This window comes from Cyprinus carpio, chromosome B2, assembly GCF_018340385.1.
Source record: "Cyprinus carpio isolate SPL01 chromosome B2, ASM1834038v1, whole genome shotgun sequence".
Classification (NCBI taxonomy): Eukaryota; Metazoa; Chordata; class Actinopteri; order Cypriniformes; family Cyprinidae; genus Cyprinus; species Cyprinus carpio.
In genome coordinates this window covers 11557785-11578981 of record NC_056598.1, presented here as the reverse complement: position 1 = coordinate 11578981, position 21197 = coordinate 11557785, and the positions used below count along the sequence as shown (strand labels likewise).

Sequence of the window (21197 nt, the reverse complement as noted above, 5' to 3'; positions counted from 1 at the left end):
TGATCAGCCAGATATATATATATATATATATATATATATATATATATATATATATATATATATATATATATATATATATATATATATGTGTGTGTGTATATGCATGTATTTATAATATATGTTACAAAATATATGTAAAAAAAAAATAAAAAAAAAACAAAACATGTTTCTGCTGATGGCCAATATGAGACCAAGCATGCTCTCTACATCTAAATAAGGCACTCTAACAGATCGTGTGATTTCCACACGGCTGTCATGGCTCAAGGTGACTTGGGTCGTTGTGCTTGAGTGGAGTGAGCAGATCACACTTCGGTTGTGGTAATGGGTCACACATGTGCTGTTATGTACAAACCAGTGTGCTGTAGCATAAATAAGAGCTATGTGCCTGTGGCAGAGCTGTAGATCATACCGAGACACAAGAAACTGGAGGACACATAGGAAGGAGGGCGAGACGGAAAAACCAGAGAGACAGACCAATGCGGATAAAGGAGGGAGAGAGAGACCAACGTCACACCTGCCCAACACTGATTAAGTGACTGTTGGAGGGAAGTCAGCCTGAATACTCTGGCCAGCAAGAAAAAGTGTATTATTTCAAAGGTCATGGCATGCATTACAGCTCTTTCCTCACCACAAACTTAGATAAACAGCGTGCCGCTGAAATACTGCAGACAGGACTTTGCCACTCCTAGGGTGTGGTTCACCTTTACACACACTGCTTTGTTATTTACTACATGTGTCTGTGAGGTTGCAGATCTGCACGCCCAGTAATACCATTTAAAGGTGAGGATGTTTCGGGTAACTATTGATTATGCTGGGTCTGTTTTCTATCTGCAGTTTGGTCCTTCTAAATTCCTAGCAGTGCTCACAATTAAAGCGAAGCAAGAAATCTGACCTCAGTGAAACCCATTCAGACTACATAATCACTGTACACTGAAACTCTGTTCCAAAAACAAGCTCCTGCCAGCATCATAAATACATCATCATTAGGTAGTCAGCGTAAACCAGTCCCATAATACATTTTGATCAGCTCTTACAAGTACAGTATAATCATTACCTTTACATTATAGAAATACATAAAATGTTTTAAGTTGATGTTATTATAGATCTTAAAAATCTAATATAATTTTGGGGTTGGTAAGATTTTTTTTCTCTTATTTAAACATAAGAGAAAGAAATCTTGTATGTTCCTCAAGGCTGCATGTATTTGATCAGAAATAAATTTATGAATTTATTTGATCAAAAAAGATCACTATTTTGAAGTAGTATTACAATTTAAAATTACCCTTTTCACTTAAAAAATATATATTATATATATTTATATATTTTAAAAATGTAATTTATTTCAGTCATGGTAAAGCTGAACATTCAATGTCACATGATCCTATTAAAATCATTCTTATCTGCTAATGTGTTTTCTCAAGAAACAATTCTTCTTATCATCAATGTTTAAAACAGTTGTGCGCCTTGATGAATGGAAAAATCTGTATTTATTTAAAGAAATAATTATTTTGTAATATTATTAATGTCTTTACTGTCACTTTTGAAGATTGAATGCATCCTTTTGAATGAAAGTGTTAATTTATTGAAAATGAATGAATGAATTAATCTTATTGGCCTCTAACTTTAAATATAGTGCATACCTATAATTATCACACATTATATATATATTACATGTATGTTCATCCTTAGGAATGCTCATACAGGTTGTTTTTGCGATAATTAGGTAATGCAACTACTTGTTCTTTTCTAAACAGCTGATTGTTTTGTCTGCCTGGCTTCATTTTAAAAGCACTCAGTCTTGTCTCCAAAAATGCAAATATAATAGCATGTAAAAGTTATCTCATACATCAGCCTGCAGGCAAAGCAGCGTTCTGCCGTCTGATATCAGACTGTCACGGATATCACCTAACACTGATGTCATCTTGCATGAATGAATGCTGTTTTGTTCGGAGACTGTGCCTGTCGTCTTTCACTTGCAATTGCTCTGATTCTCTAGAATTGTGTTATTTGTCATTTGTAAGGCTATGTTGTGAGAGTATGATCTAATTTGAAGGTAAAGTATGTAATTTTTTCGATGTTGAAGTACTTTTCATCCCAGTTTAATATGCACAGACAACTGCAGAAAAAGTAAGCCATTTGTAGGTTGAATTTCATTTTGCTTACATTCTTAGTGGACAACACATCTAATTTGCTGTATTTAAGTATTCAGTGATGTGCCAACAAAATTTTTGGCAAGCTGAATAATGTAAAAAGCTGTTTTGTTTTGTTTTTTTCTAAAGAAGGACAAACCTGGACTTGAAATGATCTCTGGAAATTAAGATTTGTAGTAAAATGGATGGTGTTCTGTTGTCATATATCATTACAGAAACCCTTCTGCTCCTTCCATCAAAAGAGATGTCACCCTTAATTGCTGTCATCCATCACTCTCATACACACTCTCTGGAAATTACAAGGACATTTTGTTTCTCAAGAACTGTCAAGACTTTTACAGAAATACTACATAGTTTTTAAACAAAATATTAGTTCAGAAGTTGCCTTACCTGAGTAGACAGATTCAGTGCAAAGAATGGGTGTTTGTGGAACTTTGTTTTTCTATAACAATTGAGACCTTCACATGCTTTAAGAAATAGTTCACATAAAAATGAAAATGTCTTTTGTGTATGGCATTCTTTCTTCAGTGAAATGCAATTTGAGGAATTTGGAAGAAAGTTGATGCTTTGAAAAGGATGAAAAAGTATCAAAAAGTACCATTGTAATAGTGGTCAATATATGCTTTATTTCATTATATATCAATGTTTATATGTGAATAAAAGCCTAACATTTAAATCTGTTGTTCATCATATAGTGCAACTGCTTCTCTTCTGAAGACTTTGATTAAACCGGATTTAAAGCTCTTCATGAACCTTTTGAAGCATCAAGCTAGTTTTGTTTATATGAATGTTCAATTGAGGGAAAAATATCTCTTCAGGCTGTGCTGTTGCAGTTTTGTTTCAAAGATGAACAAAAGTGTTATGGGCTTGGAAAGGATGAATAAATGATGACGGGATTTTCAGTTTTGGGTGAACTATTCCTGTAAAGGAATATGTCTTTGACAATGTCTTTGAAAAAAAAAAATAATAATTTTGAAGAAAATTGATGCTTCAAAAAGGATGCACAAGAAAAAAAGAAAAGAAAAACAAATAGTATACTACTTGATTTGTAAACATTGTTCTTCAAATCAGATTTGCTGACCCAAATCTACTTATGTTTTCAAAAGGTGTATCACTCTCAAGTCATATAGACTACTAATTTTTTTGACACATTTATGGTGCTTTTGCATCCTTTTTATGCTTTTTTCAGAAGAAAGAAGTTTATGCAGGTTTGGATCGACATTAGAGTGAAAAAAAAAGTATTATTCTTTTTTATTTATTATTATTTTAGGGTGAACTATATCCCTGTAGCATGGACATACAGCAGACTCATGAGATTGGATCTAGGCATGCGTGATTTGTCTCTGAAGAACGGCTTGTTCTCGGTGTGAGTGGCCCACGGTGCTTCATCACTGTTTGAGCATCCTCTTCTGCTGTGACGTGTTTGTGCAGGGTGAGAATAACTCTGGCTGACGTGGACGTGGAGAGCACTCGGGCTGTTTCACAGTGGGGTCTGAGGACAGAGACTTGTCTCTTCAGCGGGGTTCTGATTAGACCCATCACCCTGCATGCCATGCTCTATTCTCCCTGGTAATTGGAGCTGGCAGGAGGTTGGCATGTACCCCTCCTGTCCTCTTTTCCCTCTTTATCCTCCCATGGTGACCCTCCCCCCAACGCGACTCCTCATGTCAGATCTGCTGTAATGTGTGTTATGTTCCTCTTTGCTCTGACCCGGCATTGAGGACATGAAGCCTATGCATGTCTCAACCACATTTATGGCAGCCTTGTTGTTCACATTAGCTGGGTTCACGGTTCCCTTTCTTCTGCCTTAGGACGTTTTGTCCTACTTACTCCCGACCACCTGAAACGCAATTGTTATTCTCTTGGCAGCCGCGTTGCTTTGTTTTCGTAATGATGCAGAGTTAGTTCTTCTCCATTCTTTGCCATACTTTGGCTTCATTCAACACTCAACTTTTGTAAATATCAGATAGTTATCGCCTACTTTCAAGCCTCTGTGTTTCACCTTTATCAGATTGCTTACAGCATTGAATAGAAGTCTCAACTCGTAATTTACTGCTTCACAGAGAACAATGTTCCTTCTGTTTCCACAAAACTGATTACAGATGGATTTGTGGTATGCTACTCTGTTAGCTCCCTTTTGTGGTCACATGCATCGATAAAGCTGGGCTGCTTCTGGACTGGCTCCACAGTCAAGGAGATAATACAATAGATTGCCATCTGCAAGGGCCTGCATGGTCTTATCGCTCTAGTGAGGTCTCATTAAATACCCGCTCTGGGTCTCTGGATGGCAACAGTAGATTTCCCATTCAAGAAGGAAATTTGATTGGTTACCATCACGGATACTAGTGTTACTGTGGCACCTGTTTATGGAGGTTGTCACAAGGTCCTAACTATAATCTTAAAAAGATCCTGAAGGACCTAGCTTATGCGAGCTAATGATTATTTTTATGTTATGGCCAAAAAAATAAATAAATAAAATAATTGCTAAAATGCTTAAAAAAAAAGAAAAAGAAAATGCTAAAAATTTACTTTTACAGTAATGTACAATATGAACAATGGGGATTTATTTGGGGATTTACTTAATATTATGTTTAGTATTATTTTTTAATTATTCATATTTTTAAAGATTAACTGAGTGTATAAAGAAGCGTGAGCAATTAAATATCTAATATCAACCAATACCGATAAATTTAAGTATGGTACTGATATAAAAGTGAAAATAGAAAATGTATAGAGTCTCTTTAAATTTCAGCTTGGAAAGAAAAAGACCTAGGGATTGCTTTGATACACTGGATAATTGTAAAAAATAAAAATACTACTACTACTGTTTTTTTTCTCTCTCCTTAATTTAATTGCACACCTTAAACTTGTCGTACAACTACCATTCAGAATGTTGGGGTTATGCTCACTTATGCTCACTAAGTCTGCATTCATTTGGTTTAAAAAAAAATGCTGTAAAACAATAATATTGTGAAATACTTTTAACATTTAAACTAACTGTTTCTATTTTAATATATTTTATATCAGCAACGAACGATAGAGCCGCACCCAGTGTAAAAGTAGAGCGTGATGCGTGAAGGTTAGACGATGTTTTGGTAGTCATGAAGCTTTGCATCACAGTCGAGCTGCTATCTTTGTTCCTCTTGAAATGCCAGTAGGCTTAACTGCATTTTTAAAGCAATATGATACAAATAAGGTGTTGACGTTGCATAAAAACTTGAGCCTGCACTCTTTGTCTGTAATTGTCAGGATTGCTGCTTCTCATATACCATGACCTCAGCCGGTTGCGTAACCTTTCTGACAAAGGTAAAATAAAACTCTGCAACACAAGCAGAGAATCTCAGAAAATGACATCAGTGCCATGAAAGTTCAGTTTCTCTCTATTGACTGCTCGTAGGAACATTTCTGCAAAGCTCTCTCGCCGTTCCTCCTATTTCCTCCTCATTCCGTTCACTCTCAAGTTTCTCTGTACTCCTTACAAGATGGCATCCCAATTACCCACCAAATGTATCACCCCGTCAGAGCCAAACACCTTGTCATAACTGCTTCGGAGAAACAATGAAACTAGCGTTGGCAGGCTTTTTAAATTCAAACCGCCATCTGTTGCAGCGCCCACATGTATGATGCGCCAAAGACTCGGGACAGAGCAGGACATTTTGTAGACTTTTTTTCCCTCTTACCTATTCATCTTAGTAATGGAGTCCTTGCTCGACTCAATATAAGCACACAAGAATTGTATTAAAAACACATTTCTGAGCTTTGAGTCTTCTGTTTTTTAAATCCTCATGCATAGTAAAGAGGTGTAAGTGATAAAAGTGCTTTCAGGGACGGAGAATGGAGCTTTTATTCAGGAAATGCAAAAGCCTAACCATCAGTTTGTTTCCCGCTGTGCTTTTCTTTTGTGGAATAAATCCATCCTTTTCTCATTTGTTTTTACCTTCACATACCATTTATTTCTTTATTTATTAGAACTCAGTATTCCTGTAAGAAAGTATCTGTCATTATAAACATTACTAACAAGCAAAATATTAGTAACATGCTTTTAAGGGTGCAGTCAGCTATTTTTTATTTCCTCGTTAAAAAGTTTTGAGTAGTGATGAGTAGGTAAAAAAGTAGTACAATGCACATAAGATGAAGACTTCAGACACATTAGTTGCCTAATAAAAACTGTTTTATTTTACGCCATGGTGGCTGCCATGTTGAGGTCACATGACCATCTGAATGCCACTCATCTGATCTCAGTAACCATCCTGTTGTTGGACTCTTTCACTTGTTAAATAAATGAATCATGCTTGAAAGCTAATTTCTGCAGTCGCATCCATAAACAAGAATGTTTTCTATTGCTTCATCCACACCACTAGGTGTCACTATAAGTTTAACACAACTTTCACAAAAAAAAAAAAAAAACTAAATGGAAAATCAGTACACATTTAACAACACCTATATATATATATATATATATATATATAAATATAGCACAAGTATGTCCGTTATGAAACTTTTTTCTTCACTTTGTCATTTGAAACGCCAGAAGCTTTTTTTTTATTTTTTTGCCCAACTGATATAGAAGTCTGTAAAACACATCTTCAGACTCAGTTCAGGAGAAACAGCACAGTTGGTTTTCTTTTAGATGTTCTTCTGTGCTCTGTTTCCCCTCTTGCATGCTGACTATGTGACACTTGGTAGGTATTATTTGTATGTTCTTTCTCAAGAAAATGTATTCAATTGTTTATTCAGAAGCCGCTCAGAGAAAAGGATCGGCATAGTGATACAACCCACACTCCTACAGGTAGTTGACCTCTACTGAGCACACCGAGGTAGGAATGTACGCCTCGATACATGACAGCGCACCCTCCCTGTGGTTTCTGAAGGTCACATTTAAAAAATATATATATATAATGAATCTTGCTGCTTTTGCTTCTTAATGAGGCATAACTTAAACAGCCTTATATTCCAAGTTACCTTGTACTGCAAAGTTCCCTCCAGCGTGGATTCTGCGCAACATTTTCCGCCTCCTAAATTATTCCTTTTTTCGATGTTTTCATAAGAGAGTTAGCGATTCGTGAAATAACCCTTTTGAGGTTTGCCCACTGTGTTATAGATGCGTCTGATTTACATTGTCCTGGAACACTAGTCTCGAATTTGAATTCATAGTCTTTTGTGAGAGCTTTTCAATTCAGCTGTTTGAGAAGCATTGCTGATGCTTTAAGGATCAATACACCAATGATTTAATGTTTAACGCACCAGAATAAGAAGACAAGATAAATCACAGTTGTCTGCAGTGCCCTGTAGACTTTAGAAGCAGTGGAATGTTTGTCATGTGCAGAGGATTGTCTCAAACTGAATAATTCAGCCTTGCCCTTTGGCATACCTTGGCATCAAAGAGAGAGTGATGTTGCCGTAATGTTGTTGCTATTGCAAGTGTGAATATTGCACATGCTGGGCTTTCATCCAAACATTTGTGTGAATGTTTGAGAAGAAAAAAATCATTTTTTAATAAGTGCCACAGTCATAGAACTGCTCATGTTTTCATGTGCTTGGAAACCATATGTTTACAGCCTTTCCTCCTTGCTTATCCTGATTCTGATATAATTATTGTTCATTTTCATATTTTTCATATAATTTGTGTTAATTATGCAAATGCTTGATACTTGGAGATATCTGCTCTGTTATTCCCTTGTGCAGAAATAGTGAAAGGTGTCACGGTCTGTATCAGAGTGGAAACAGTGTTTTCCAATCCATTGAAGGACAAAGCATTATTTGCCAACTAGATTTGCATTTCCAGAAAAAAAATAATAAAAACATCGGTGTTAGCAAGACAGCGAAAGAAACATGTTAAAGTTTAGGTAAGCAGTTTTAGGCTGTGGTTTTGCATAAATTAAATTCTGCATCTGGGAAATGGTGCAGTTGTCACAGTTTTTGTTTTCTGTCAGTGGCTCCTGCACCACCATTTTTACAGAGTAGAGATGAAGATGTAAGAAACAAAAGAGCAGTCACAATTCAGTATACAAATGAATGTGAGAAGGAAGACCAGTAGCTAGAGAGAATGCAGTTGTTATAATGAATTCATAGCTCTTGTTTATATTTTGAATTGTGAACATTAACGATGCAAGTAAAACCAAAAGTTTAAAACCTAAAACTTTAAAAACTTACAGCATCCTTATGGTGTTACATGTTAGAGTAACGGTACACAAATGTCCCGTGGATTAGCCTAGCCATGCTTTGATCTTATTAATGCACAAGAAGGTCGAGTGAATTGATTCAGTGCACTAATGAGACTTGTCCCGGATTTGCCTTTGCAGGACAATTACATCTGACTCACATCTCTAACCCCTGATTTGCAGCAATCAGAGTTCTTTAAGATCATTATCCTTCTTTTGTAAATAATTCCCTTTTTGGCTCTTAGCTTGAACATTTTTTTTTTTTCTTTCTGCAGAAAACCAGATTCCTCATGGCTTCCCCACCATAGACATGGGCCCTCAGCTGAAAGTGGTTGAGCGAACAAGAACAACTACAATGCTCTGTGCCGCCAGTGGGAACCCTGACCCAGAGATCACTTGGTTCAAGGACTTCCTGCCTGTAGACATCAACGGCAATGGGCGAATCAAACAGCTTCGCTCAGGTAAGGATGTCAAACTTTCTTACCCTTACAATCACAGTAGCAGCAACTAATGTACTAAACTTATATTGTCACAAATATAGACATAGTTCTGTTTGCACTAACCATTTATTTTCCATGAATGTGTTACTACAGTTTAATGACTATGCAGTATTCCCACATAATAAAAACTGGAACGTCAATTGTTTTTCTGCAATGTGAGGTCTTTGGTCTGCCAATTTGTCTTTGCTTACCATGGAAGGAGAAATGTATTGACTTGGCCATAACGTCAAATGAGTCTTAAGCCATGTGCAAGTGGTCTGGGTAATGGTAGGCACCCTTACGGGAATGTGAGAATGCCGCAGAGAGGATCAACCGCTCTATTTACATTGTAGATCTTCCTAATGGATAGACCACTCAGGTCTGACCTAGGATCAGGCGGATGAACAGGACTTTGCCCAGGCTGGATTAATGGCTCCTGACTGACTCAGAGTTTATCCCTCTCCACTAAATCCACTTCATTTAGAGGGCAAGTCCACAGCAGAGCTCATTCTCTAGTTTCTAGCATCAGCGTCTAAGTACTCAGCTGAAAGTTTGGACTGCCACTTTGAATCCTGAATCCCTTCACCTTGCTTATTTCGAGGAGCATCTTAGGTATACATAAAGTCAAATGAACAAAATGTAGGCACAAAGCTTTATGGCCCTTTTAGGACACTCTTAACATAAAATTATGACAATAAGTCTTTTGGTCTTTAGGAGCATAGTGAATTACATGTTTGCTGTTTTACTTCTGATAGATAAACATTTTCTGAAAGTGGCGTTGGTAATGGCGACATAACCTTACCTTGTGATTTGACCGATAGGTTGAGTTTATATGAAATGGACTCTGTTTACATTCTTAGGTGCATGATTCATGACTTCACATAGTATGCAATAGCAGTTGATTAACCAGTGTGTCTAAAAAGTGATGCAATGACTTTACCTGCTGACGATTGGCCGGACTTTCATTACTAGAGCCCCCATATTGCACGTACAGTTTCTCCCATTCATAACATTACGAGTGAACCATCTTAGGTATTATACAGTATTTGCCAATAGCCAAAAAGTTATTCACATATTGTTTTAGGCTGCTATTGTAATTAGCAAGATTTTAGTTTTTATAGAAGCTAATGCTAATGGTTAACGCAAGTAATTAAATAACAAGTAATCAAATACCATTTATCGTTCTAATAAATATTGCTCAACTTTAATTTTTTTCTGCTTGAATATTCTGTTTCACTTTGAAATATGTCAAATTATGGAAGTAAAACGAGTCAAATTTTATGTTGACTTTAATTCACATGTACAGAATTGCCGCTAGGTGTTGAAAACTTGTCGCTTAGCTTGCCATGGTCTGTACTTTTCTGAACAATGCTGTGAACAAAAATAACCTGAGCACACATTGTTTCACTAAGCTCTGCAAATGTTCCTTAAAGCATCAAGTTTGGCAGACTATCTCAGAATCGTAGCACAGAGAAAGTTTGCCCTCGGATCTTTTTTCCGAGCTAATTCCATTGCACCAGACAGCCAACATTCAACTAATCCCCGGAGAGCAGTAGTCTGGCTCAACTTGATTCCTTTCTGTTTAATTAAGCTTACTTTCATTTGATTCCCTCCATTTTGTTTTCCTTATCTCTCTTTGTCTATCTCTGTTGTCTACTAACACTTCTCTTCAATCTTGTTTGCATTCAATTTACTTCACCTAGGGGGTTCGCCGATACGAGGTAAGACAGCTGAAATGTGTCTCACGAAACGTCTCCTCCATTACCTGTCTCATCACCACCGCTGTCATCTCCTGCTTGTTCAGTATATACACAACATTCGTCCCAGCATTCAACCTGTCTGTGTTCTGATCTCTATATCTGGGGAAAACAATACAACAGAAATACACTATTGTTCAAAAGTTAAGGGCCAGCAAGAATATTATTATTATTCATTTTATTCAGCAAGGATGAATTAAATTGAGTTTTCTCTTCATCAAAGAATCTTAAAAATTCATATCACGAGAGGCATGAGACTTCTTTCTAAAATATCTCACTGACTCCAAACTTTTGAACAATAGTGTATAAATTACAAAAAAAAAAAAAAAAAGATCAGCATTATTTATGAGAGTCTTCACTTTTTAGGGTATTATAGAAATAATTCTTTAAAATTTTGTAATCATTTACACTCCCTTATGTTGTTCCAAACCTGTGGAACACAAAATTAGATATTTTGAAGAACGTCTTGGTTGCTGTTTTACAAGCAATAAAAATAAATATTCTTTAAAATATCTTCTTTTGTGTCCCACAGAACAAAATTGGAATTGGAAATTGGAATCACATGAGGGAGAGTAAATAACGACAGAATTTTGAACTCTTTGATGAGGTGAAAAAAAAAATAATAATAATTGATTCTTGCTAGTTACTGTGCCATGCGTTTGTTGTGGATATTTTCTGAGACCCGAGGCTTATTAAAGTTATGCTATGAGTTTGGGTTTTAAGCTGAAGGCCGTTTTTAGAGTCTCCAGAGTGTGTCTTTTACATTCCAGTTGGTCTGTGATGAAATTGAAATGATTGAATTTGCATACTACTTATGCTAAAATGAGTATGTATGGGAAATGAGGGCACGGCCCTGATTGTTAAGATGGAGCATTCGATCAATCACACAGTCGCTCTCAGTTCTGAATGAAACATGGATTTCAGAAACACAATTGCTAGAGGCGAGTGCTTGACAAAAGTGACATTACCCTACTTCAGTCGCACAGTTAGCAATCTCAGTGGTCTGAGGACCCCTGGAGTTTGACTGTAAAGTGAAGTCGAAAAAGTATATTGCACATAACAAAGGCCTATTTGTTACCACTGACTGTTGGAGCACGCCAATTCACCTCAAGGTTTATGAATCAGGAAATACGTCTGGCTTGCTAGGGGGTGGAAAAAGCTGACACTGCCTTATATTCCCAAGTTTTTACTGGCTGAATTCTCAGTGTCCGTGGGAGTGATGTTAAAGCAGGTCTTTTTTCAGTTCATCTCCCCCAACTCATATTGTTTTGTATCTGTTTATCTATGAGGAATATGTGTCATCTTCATACAGTTTTATGTCTTCATCAAGACACACAGTTTGTCCAACAGTGTGTGTGTGTGTGTGTTTTCTTGAAAATGCATGAAGGGGCATACTTCATCTCTGGTTGGAAGCATTAAAGGGATAGTTACCCCAAAAATAAAAAATACTGTCATCATTTACTCAAACATGTATGAACTTCTTGCATCACAAAAGATATTTTGAAGACTGTTTCAACTGTCCATTCAATGAAACTCAATCAGGTCCAAAACACTATTTATTGTATGGACAAAAATATCTTCTTTTGTGTTTGGCAGAAGAAAGAATTTCATACAGGTTTGGAATGACATGAGGGTGAGAAAATGATGGAGTGAACTGTCCCTTTAATGTATCATGTCACATCAAACACTTCAAAGATGTTAAATCCTTGCTTTAAAATAAATCAAAGAATAAGTAATGCAATAAAAATTAAATTATGAATGAAATATGTGATTTTTCACATTCTTCATTCAGTTCCGATGGGATTTTGTATTATTTTTTTCTATATTGTAGTCCCTTTACTTTACAATATGGCACCATCAGTCAGATGTTTTCAGGACTGAGGGGCGATGGCAATCAGCGCTGAGCAATCTCCGAATTGATTAGTAATTTGCTGCTTGTCAGGGTAGGAAACACCACCAATCAGTTTTCCCTTGAACTCAGAGATCGGGCAAGGTTAGTGGTGCATGTTATTTCTTCCCTGCAGCACTTGGGATGCTGGGAAGTAGTCAGGGGTAAACTGCAGGTGATAACCTATGCTATGGTGGTACACCACTGCCAGAGGTAAATATGTGTGCTTTTGGTAGATTAAGCAAACATTTAAGTCAAAGCAAACAGCATATCTGTGGTTAGGGCACCCGGATGGATTTTTCGTTTGATGTTCCTGACTTCCTGATGTATCCACTGCATTTAATGTTGTCTAACATTATAGAAAATTGACTTTGCTTGTATAATGAAAATATATATTCAATAAATGAATAAATACAGAACTTGTTAAAAAAAAAAGATGTCTTATATGCTCTCCAAGGCTGCATTTATTTTAATCAAAAATACTATAAAAACAGTAATATTGTGAAATATTATTACAATATAAAATAACAATTTTCTGTTTTAATGTATTTTAAAATAAAGGGTTTTTAGTGTCATATGATCATTCAGAAATCATTTCAATATGCTTTGTGCTTAATTAATATCACTTACTGTATTACTGGTGCTCAATTATTAATAATTGTTCTTATCATTGATGTTGATTCTTTAAATTAAAAGTTCAATAGAACTACATTTATTTGAAATGCAATCTGTTGTAACATTGTAAATGTCTTTACTGTAACTTTTGATCAAATCATCATTATTATTTTAAATCGTTCTTACCCCGAATTTGAATGGTAGTGAATCACAAAACATTGAAATGGTCCAAAATGAGATATTTCTTTGTTGCTGTTTTGCAAAATTAATAGTTCTAGTGGTTCTTGTTTGAAAGTATTGATAAATATTTCTTGAGCAGCTTTCTGAAGGGTCATAAAGGGACACTAGACTGAAGTAATGGCTGCTGAAAATTCATCTTTGCCAGCACAGGAATAAACTACATTCTAAAATATATGAAATAGAAAGAAGTACTTTTAAATAGTACTGTTTTGCTGTACTTTTCATCAAATAAATGCAGCCTTGTAAGCATAAGAGACTTCTTTGAAAAACATTAAAACATCGTAATTATTCCAAACACAAGGACAAGTGGTGTTTGTGTTAAAAGATTAATCAACCGTTGTTCTAATGTGACCTTATGAAGCACAATTTTTATCTATAGCGTCCAGACAAGCTGCATAGTTTTGTACGGTATTGAAGTTTTGTTCTTTTTGGTGTGTATAAATATGCCGCAGCAGTAATAAAGTCATGTGCTGTAGAGTAATTGGCTCCGACTCAATGACATTAATATCCTGAAAGCTTTTTCTAATGACAGTGAAAGGCAAATGTGTTGAGCTGTAGATTCACTCAACCTGCAAAATCAGCTTTATGCATATGTCTTAGGCAGCATTCTAGGCCAATAAACTACATACACAGTGGAACAGCTCTGACATTTAAACAGGGAGTGTTTACTGATTGTTTGCAGCAAAAGTTTGCGCTTTGGTGGGGAAAGTTGTGACGGGGGATTCATAATCGTGTTCTTAAATCAAAGAGGTGACTTTTACCCTTGTTTTTTTTTCCCTCTCTCTCTCTTCAGGAGCTCTGCAGATTGAAAACAGCCAGGAATCAGACCAGGGCAAGTACGAATGTGTGGCTATGAACAGCGCCGGGACGCGCTACTCTGCCCCCGCCAATCTCTACGTGCGAGGTAAGAGACGTGCTCCAGGTGCCGCCCCTATCAAATCCGCTTCCTCAACAATGCTTCACACCTTTATTTTGACCATGTTGCAGTTTTGTTTTGACTTCCACGCGTGTTGAACTTTGTCTGACATTTCGAAGCCAAGATAAACCAAAAGTTGTTGTCCAAATCATGCCGGAAACAAAACATTACCTGCTATGTTTTGAATTCCTAGCAACGGAACCAAAGGTAAACATGCTTATTTCTCGCAGCTGTGAGAGTGACAGTTGTGAGTGCCACACAGGACACCTGCCGTATTGATACGTGTATTTAAAGATATAATGGTGTTGAGGCATTGTCTGTGAAACAGAACTCTGGGAGTGCTGTTGTTATGAGTGTCAACCCCTTAAGCTTTTTCCATGCAGGTAATAACAGGGAACTTATGGCAGGCTGCCAGTATTGCCTCCAGCTAGTGACGTTACGGTGCCACCCTGTAATTGTCACGCAAGAGGTTGAAGACTAAGCCTTCTCATGCTTCCTGTCAAACAAACAGCCGAAAATGTTTCATACAATGGGATTAAAAAGCAGACGTCACCATACAACTCAATCACGAGATGTTGCTATGAGTGGCGTCTAAACGCATCGCAAGTTAATAGAGGGGTTCAATTGTATTTTGCATAAAAATTAAGCTTGTTTTTAAGAACATTATGTTCTTAATTCGACATTATTTTATGGAAATTAAACACATTTTCCGCTAAGTTGTCATGATGGTGATGCATCCAGATGTTTATTTATTTTTAGTTGTTTTATAATGTCATTATTTTCAGTGATCTGATTGTCATGTCAAGTAGTCATTTGTACTTTATTTAAATCCGCCCAAATTAAAAGCCATAAAAATGCAATGTGAATTTTTTTTTCTATTTTTAAATTATTTATTAAATATTTCCTTATTTATAAATATGTTGCTGTTTTTTATTTATAAAATACTGCCTAATTCATAATACTTTTTAATGTAAATGATAAATCTTTTTATTGCCTATTATTTACAATATTTTACAATTTGATGTGTGCCTAATTGTCAGGGATTGATCAGTCACAATTCAAATCCTAATATTCTTAAAAATAAGCTTTTTCCTTTAACAAAATATTATTTATTTTCATTTTCTGGTCAAATATGAGCTGGACATGTTCTTTACAGGTTCTATGAAATTCATCTACATAGTTCAATGAATATTTATAATTTATGTATTTGTTTTTAAACCAGTCTGTTTGGCCCCACCTTTCACTACAATGAAATTTAACGTGCACAGCCAAAATATGAATAACAAAAACAGGAACTTTTGGAGCTATATCAACAGCTAACTTCCTCACAGTTGACAGGTGCATAATGGCTCGCCTTTATCCATCTGTCCATCATCTAGGTGTGGGTGCTTGTTTTTTAAAGTGTCTCTATAAAACGGCTAATCATGCTTTCTCTTCAAGGGCGTTCAGCACAGCGTCCTGGTACCATTTCTCAGCCTTCCGTCTCCGCTCATTTATCTGCTCACGCTAGATGAGTTGGGTGTCTAAGACTGCCAGCCTGTCAGTGAATCTATGTTCAATAGCTGCTTCCTTTTTCCTTGGCCTCAGCACTTTTCTGGGAGCTGTCTAAATTCTCTATGACTGTCTCTTTCGCTCTGTCCGTCTGTCTGACAGAGGACTATATCACCTGGGAGAATCGCAGTCATGTATACTGGCTGTATATGTGAATGCTCATTTGTCAGCTGCTTATTCCATAGTGAAAAGTTGTCAACCACTGTCTGCTCTCCTTCCTCTGCTCTTGAAACTTACAACAAATCAAATAGAGTGAAGTGGGCGCACACTTCATACCCGCCTGTCTGTTTATTATATCTTGTGTGTGGGGGGGTCCGTTTACCTTTGTTCAATATTTAAGGAAGATGAATTTTACTATTGCTAATGCCTGTCACTCAGCTAGTTTTGTATTGTAGTGTTACACTGGCAATCCTAACAAGCCTTTAACTGACATCATCATCTTTCATGTGTCAATGTGTGGCAGATTATGGCCCAAGGCTCTTTTAGATGATCTCAGTGGCCTTCACTTGAGATATGGTTATGTACAGTATGCTCACATGCATACAGAGACAGCTGTCAGAAAATGTTCAGTCATTCTGAGTTGTCTGTATAGTATAGCAGTAATGTTAACTCCTCCAACATATGTTAGGAAAATTTGAATAATATGTCAGTTATTCTATGCTGGTCTGATTGTTAGACTTTTGTGTTGAAGTCTGTTAAAACAAAAAATGAAAGTTAATTGTGTTAAAATTTCTTAAAATGAATTGTTTTATTTTTAACTGTGAGGAATAAATGGGCTCCCATGCAGTATTTGTTCCACAAAAAAACTAACTAGGGGGAACTGACCTCCTTAAATTAATATCCGCAATTAAACGAATAGTTCACCCTAAAATATTTTTTTTGTCATAATTTACTCACCCTCATCTCATGTTGAACACAAAAGAAGATATTTTGAAGAATTTTGAATAACCATACAGATGGTCCCCATTGACTTCCATAGTAGGGAAAGAAATACTATGGAGGTCAATGGGGGTACCATCAACCACCATGAGATATATGGTACTGTATATACAAATCTAAGTTAAGTCAAAGTCCTTTTAAGACAAGTCATGTCACTCGGCGGCCACTTTGAAACACCTCTCGGGCATGCAAGTGCAACTCCTATCTCTTTGAATGGGGAAACATCAAATTCTCCAAAACTGTTTAGTAAGCTTACGATTAAATTTCATATTTGAAATCACCAAAGAAATCTGACAACAACTGTGTCATAAATGTTATTACTTTTGCTCAAATAACGTCATAAAAAGCTTATTTTTCAGGCTCGATCAGCCAGTATGCATGCGCAGTCCTAAGCGCACGTTTCAGAACTCTGACTGTTTCTATAGCAACCGGGACTTTTAACGGCAGCTGCAGAGGCGTGCTGACTTTACTGATTAGCGATTGGCTCTTTCATTCAGAAGGCGGGGCTTCCTGCGATTGAGTGGCCATATTGAGCGTTGCATTTTTCCCCATTCAAAACTATATGAGTGACACGTCTTGGGTATTCTATAGTCTTTGGTTAAGTCTGAGATTCCATTGCATTTTTCTAACCGCCATGAAATGATTCACAGCTGTGTTTTCATGTTCTCTTGTCTCCCATTTGTCTTTGTCTTTCAATTACATCTCCATATCACTTGGTCAAACTCGCACCTCATGTCTTAGACCCTCGAGAAGGTTGGTTTTTTTCACTCTTGAAACTGGATCTCTTTAATCAGAGACCCTTGTGTCTCAGTCCCACTCCCTCTGCTATGTCGCCCCTCACCTGTGTGTTCAGGCTAAATGTGTTGTGTCAGGTGGTTTGCATGAGCCTGATACTCCATGACGTACAGTAGGGGCTGCTTTCACAGATTACGTCAGAAACTGGATTAAAAGAGATAGCAATGTTATTTAATCCAAACTAGTTCTAATCTGTGTAAAACACCCACCTTAAATTTTACAAATAGTACATTTTTTAAATTTTTTTATTATATTATGTCATTTATTATTTAATTTAATTTAATTTAACCCCCCTTTTTGTCATGTTTAAGTGATAGTTTTCTGTTTAATGTCACAATGCATGTATGCTAGCGACTCATATTACCTGACTCCCTTAAATTAATACCATTAACCTGTATCAGTGTGACTGTGTTCCCTACAGACATTCAGTTTATGCATAATTTTATACTATATTTATCTTATACTAGGCATGCATTTAATTTTCACATAGTAAACCTTCAGCATATATGATATATATTGTAGAATATACACAGATCGTTTTCAAACAGAGTGATGTGATTTGAGTGTGTCTCTGTTATAGCTTCCATTGCATTTTTCTAACTGCCATGAAATTATTCACAAATGTCTTTTCATGTTCTCTTGTCTTCCATTTCCTCGAACTCTCACTTCATATAGTAATCACTCAAGGAGGTTGGTTCTTTTCACTCTTAGCCACTTCTTGCAGACTTCAAATTGGATCCATCTTTAATCAGAGACCCTTGTTATCAGTCTTACTCCGTTTACTCTAACAAAGTTATTTAGTCCAAACTAGTATCAATCTGTGTAAAATGCCCCCCTTAAATTTTACAAACAATGATTTATATTATTTGTTAATAATTTAGTTTAATTTAATTTAAAATGTAACATTTAATTTATATATTATACACACACACAGTGGCAGAATATATGCAAATCTTCCTTTTTCAAATGGAGTGTCGTGTTTCTCTGTCTTTATTAGACTTTCCATTGCGTTTTTAACTGCCATGAAATTATTTACAAATGTCTTTTCCTGTTCTCTTGTCTCCCATTTGTCTTTGTCTTTCAATTTCATCTCCATATCACTTGGTCAAACTCGCACCTCATGTCTTAGACTCTCGAGAAGGTTGGTTCTTTTCACTCTTAACCGCTTCTTGCAGACCTCGACCTGGATCCCTTTTTAATCAGAGACCCTTGCTATCAATCACTCCCTCTGCTGTCGTCCCTCACCAGACTGAATGTGTTGTGTCGTGTCAGGTGGTTTGCATGAGCCTGATACTCCATGACGTAGGGGTTTCAAATATTTAGAAATAATTTAATTGAATTTAAATGCAGTTTATTTTTGATTTTATTTAATTTTAAACCTTTTTGCCAGGTTCAAGTGCCCATTTTCAGTTTTATCCCACAGTGCATGTATGGTTTTGCTCGTGAATAGAAACTCTTTCAACCAACCCGCTCCCTGTTACCTGCAGCTTTATTATAGAAATATCGCCAGTGTTTATTTTACATCTGTTGTATTACCCACAGTGAATTTCCATTCTTGTACTACAAGTCATCATCATTGTATGTCATGGTTTTTCAGTGTCACGGAGTTCCCTGGAAATCGATAAAGTGAAAATTTGTATTTCTTAGACATGCTATTGCTACTGTAATTTCTTTGCAACAGTGGACTTAAAGTACTTTGAATTTCACATTGCCTAATTCAAAGAAAAAAATCTCAATGGTCTACCGTTTTGCCTTTACAGTGCAAACATAATGAGGAGAATAACAAGCTTGGTCATGATATCTATCTGAAAATAAAATGAGAGAACATAGTTGAGAATCCAATTTCAGGAGGACCTGTGCAGAAACCAATTATTGCCTATGCCATTTCTGCATAGACAGACATGAGGCAGCGGGTCATTAACACAAATTGGAAGAGTCTGTTTAATGTGCTGCTGTTTTATACTCCTATTTTGGGAGAATAGGAGAGGAAAAGTCTCTCCAGCTTGCTCTTCTTGTAAATAGTTCAGCATTTGCATCCCCAGTGATGGCCACCAGCTACGATTCTGTGCCCTGCACAATAGAGACTGAGACGCATCCTAGTATTTGCATTCATAACAGAATACCCTTTAAAACGTTGGTGTTTCTCTCACGCTGATCCTTGTGGATTAGTTCCTTGTACACCGTGAGCTTGGCCTTTAATGCAGTCGAGTCAGTATATGTCAAGGCAGGTTTGAATTCCATTGATAGTTCTCCTCTCTCCTCCCCATCTCTGCACAGTGTCAGCAGGCTCTTTTTCGTCTCCATGGGAACCTCTTTTAATGTCAGGTTTATCTGCATATCAGAGGCTCACAAAGAGAAGGGCCCAGTGAACAATGCGACTCCCACAAGGTCTCAGACAGGTTCCCAAATCCAGGCAGAACTGAGCAACAACAGACCGGGGTTTCAGTGCCACCAGGCGATAAACTGACGGAGAAAACTCCACGTCCTGCAATGCCTCAGCGAGGATGATTTTTTTCCCCCTCAAATCCACAATTCAATAAAGCTCCCCTTTGGCATGAATTTTAATGTCTCGCTCTATAAGAAATACCATTACGATGCCTTCTTCACCCTTCCCCCGGCACGTATTGGTTTATCGCCCCGTCTTCTGCACATATGTGTGAGCCGCAGTATTGACTTCCTGCCTCCAGTTGTTAAGCTTCAGGCTTTAACAAATGGAAAAAGTGGCAGCTCGGCCCTTGAAGTGAATTTGTTTGACCTGTCAGCTCAACTTCATGTTAGTTTGTTGATGTTAGTGACACAGCCCTAGTATTCACACTAGAGATGTAGTAATCACAATAGATTTCCCTGTAAATGGTCTTTTCCAAAATTTATATAAAATACTACCTGTTGAAACTCACACTGGATGTTCTTCTTTCTGGTAGTACGACGAGTGCCGCCCCGTTTCTCTATCCCACCTACCAACCACGAGGTGATGCCAGGGGGCAGTGTCAACCTCACCTGTGTGGCGGTAGGTGCCCCCATGCCCTACGTCAAATGGATGGCTGGGGAGGTGGAGCTCACCAAGGACGAGGAGATGCCTGTGGGACGAAATGTCCTGGAGCTCACCAACATCCGTCAGTCGACCAACTACACCTGCGTGGCTATCTCATCTCTCGGTATGATCGAGGCAACCGCGCAAGTTTCTGTCAAAGGTAAGATTCCTGAAAAAGAGTACGGTAAAGTCCCAACTATGCTTAATTTCCCATGTTCCGCTCCGTCTCGTAGCGCATTGAGTGTGCAAACCATTAAAAGTACACTCAAGCATGTGTGTACTACTTACAGTAGTTGATATTTGCTTTTTAGAGCTGAAATCATTTGCAAATGCGCTGTTGCCTACACACAAGGATTTTAATTTAAAATGATGTCACATCGAGCCGGAGCGGAATAAATGTTTTAGACCAGTTATGTGTATTAAGAACATAAATAGGGTCAGTTCTGTAGATTTTAAAAAGGTTTAATGATTCTGTAGATACTCTAATTTTACCCAAGATCCTGAACAGGTTGTCAGAGACTAGAAAAAGTTATTTTCTAACTGCGACCCCAAGGTTCGGACCAGCTGTTTGATACGTCTGGCAAATACACAAAAAGAAAAAACATGGACACTTGCTCTGTGTTGACTGAGCTTCAGGGACTTCCCACGTTTTACTGTGAGCTCTGAGAGAATGAA

At 37.0% G+C, this 21197-nt stretch overlaps 1 protein-coding gene across 1 annotated transcript in view; it reads left to right on the top strand.

Moving 5' to 3' along the window:
• ptprfb (protein tyrosine phosphatase receptor type Fb) overlaps positions 1–21197 on the top strand; it is a 185210-nt gene that overhangs the window by 97914 nt on the left and 66099 nt on the right. Inside the window, exons 5-7 of the mRNA XM_042718042.1 lie at positions 8587–8772; positions 14084–14194; positions 20413–20682. Of these exons, the coding sequence (XP_042573976.1) occupies positions 8587–8772; positions 14084–14194; positions 20413–20682 (567 nt within the window). The remainder of the gene's footprint in view (positions 1–8586; positions 8773–14083; positions 14195–20412; positions 20683–21197) is intronic.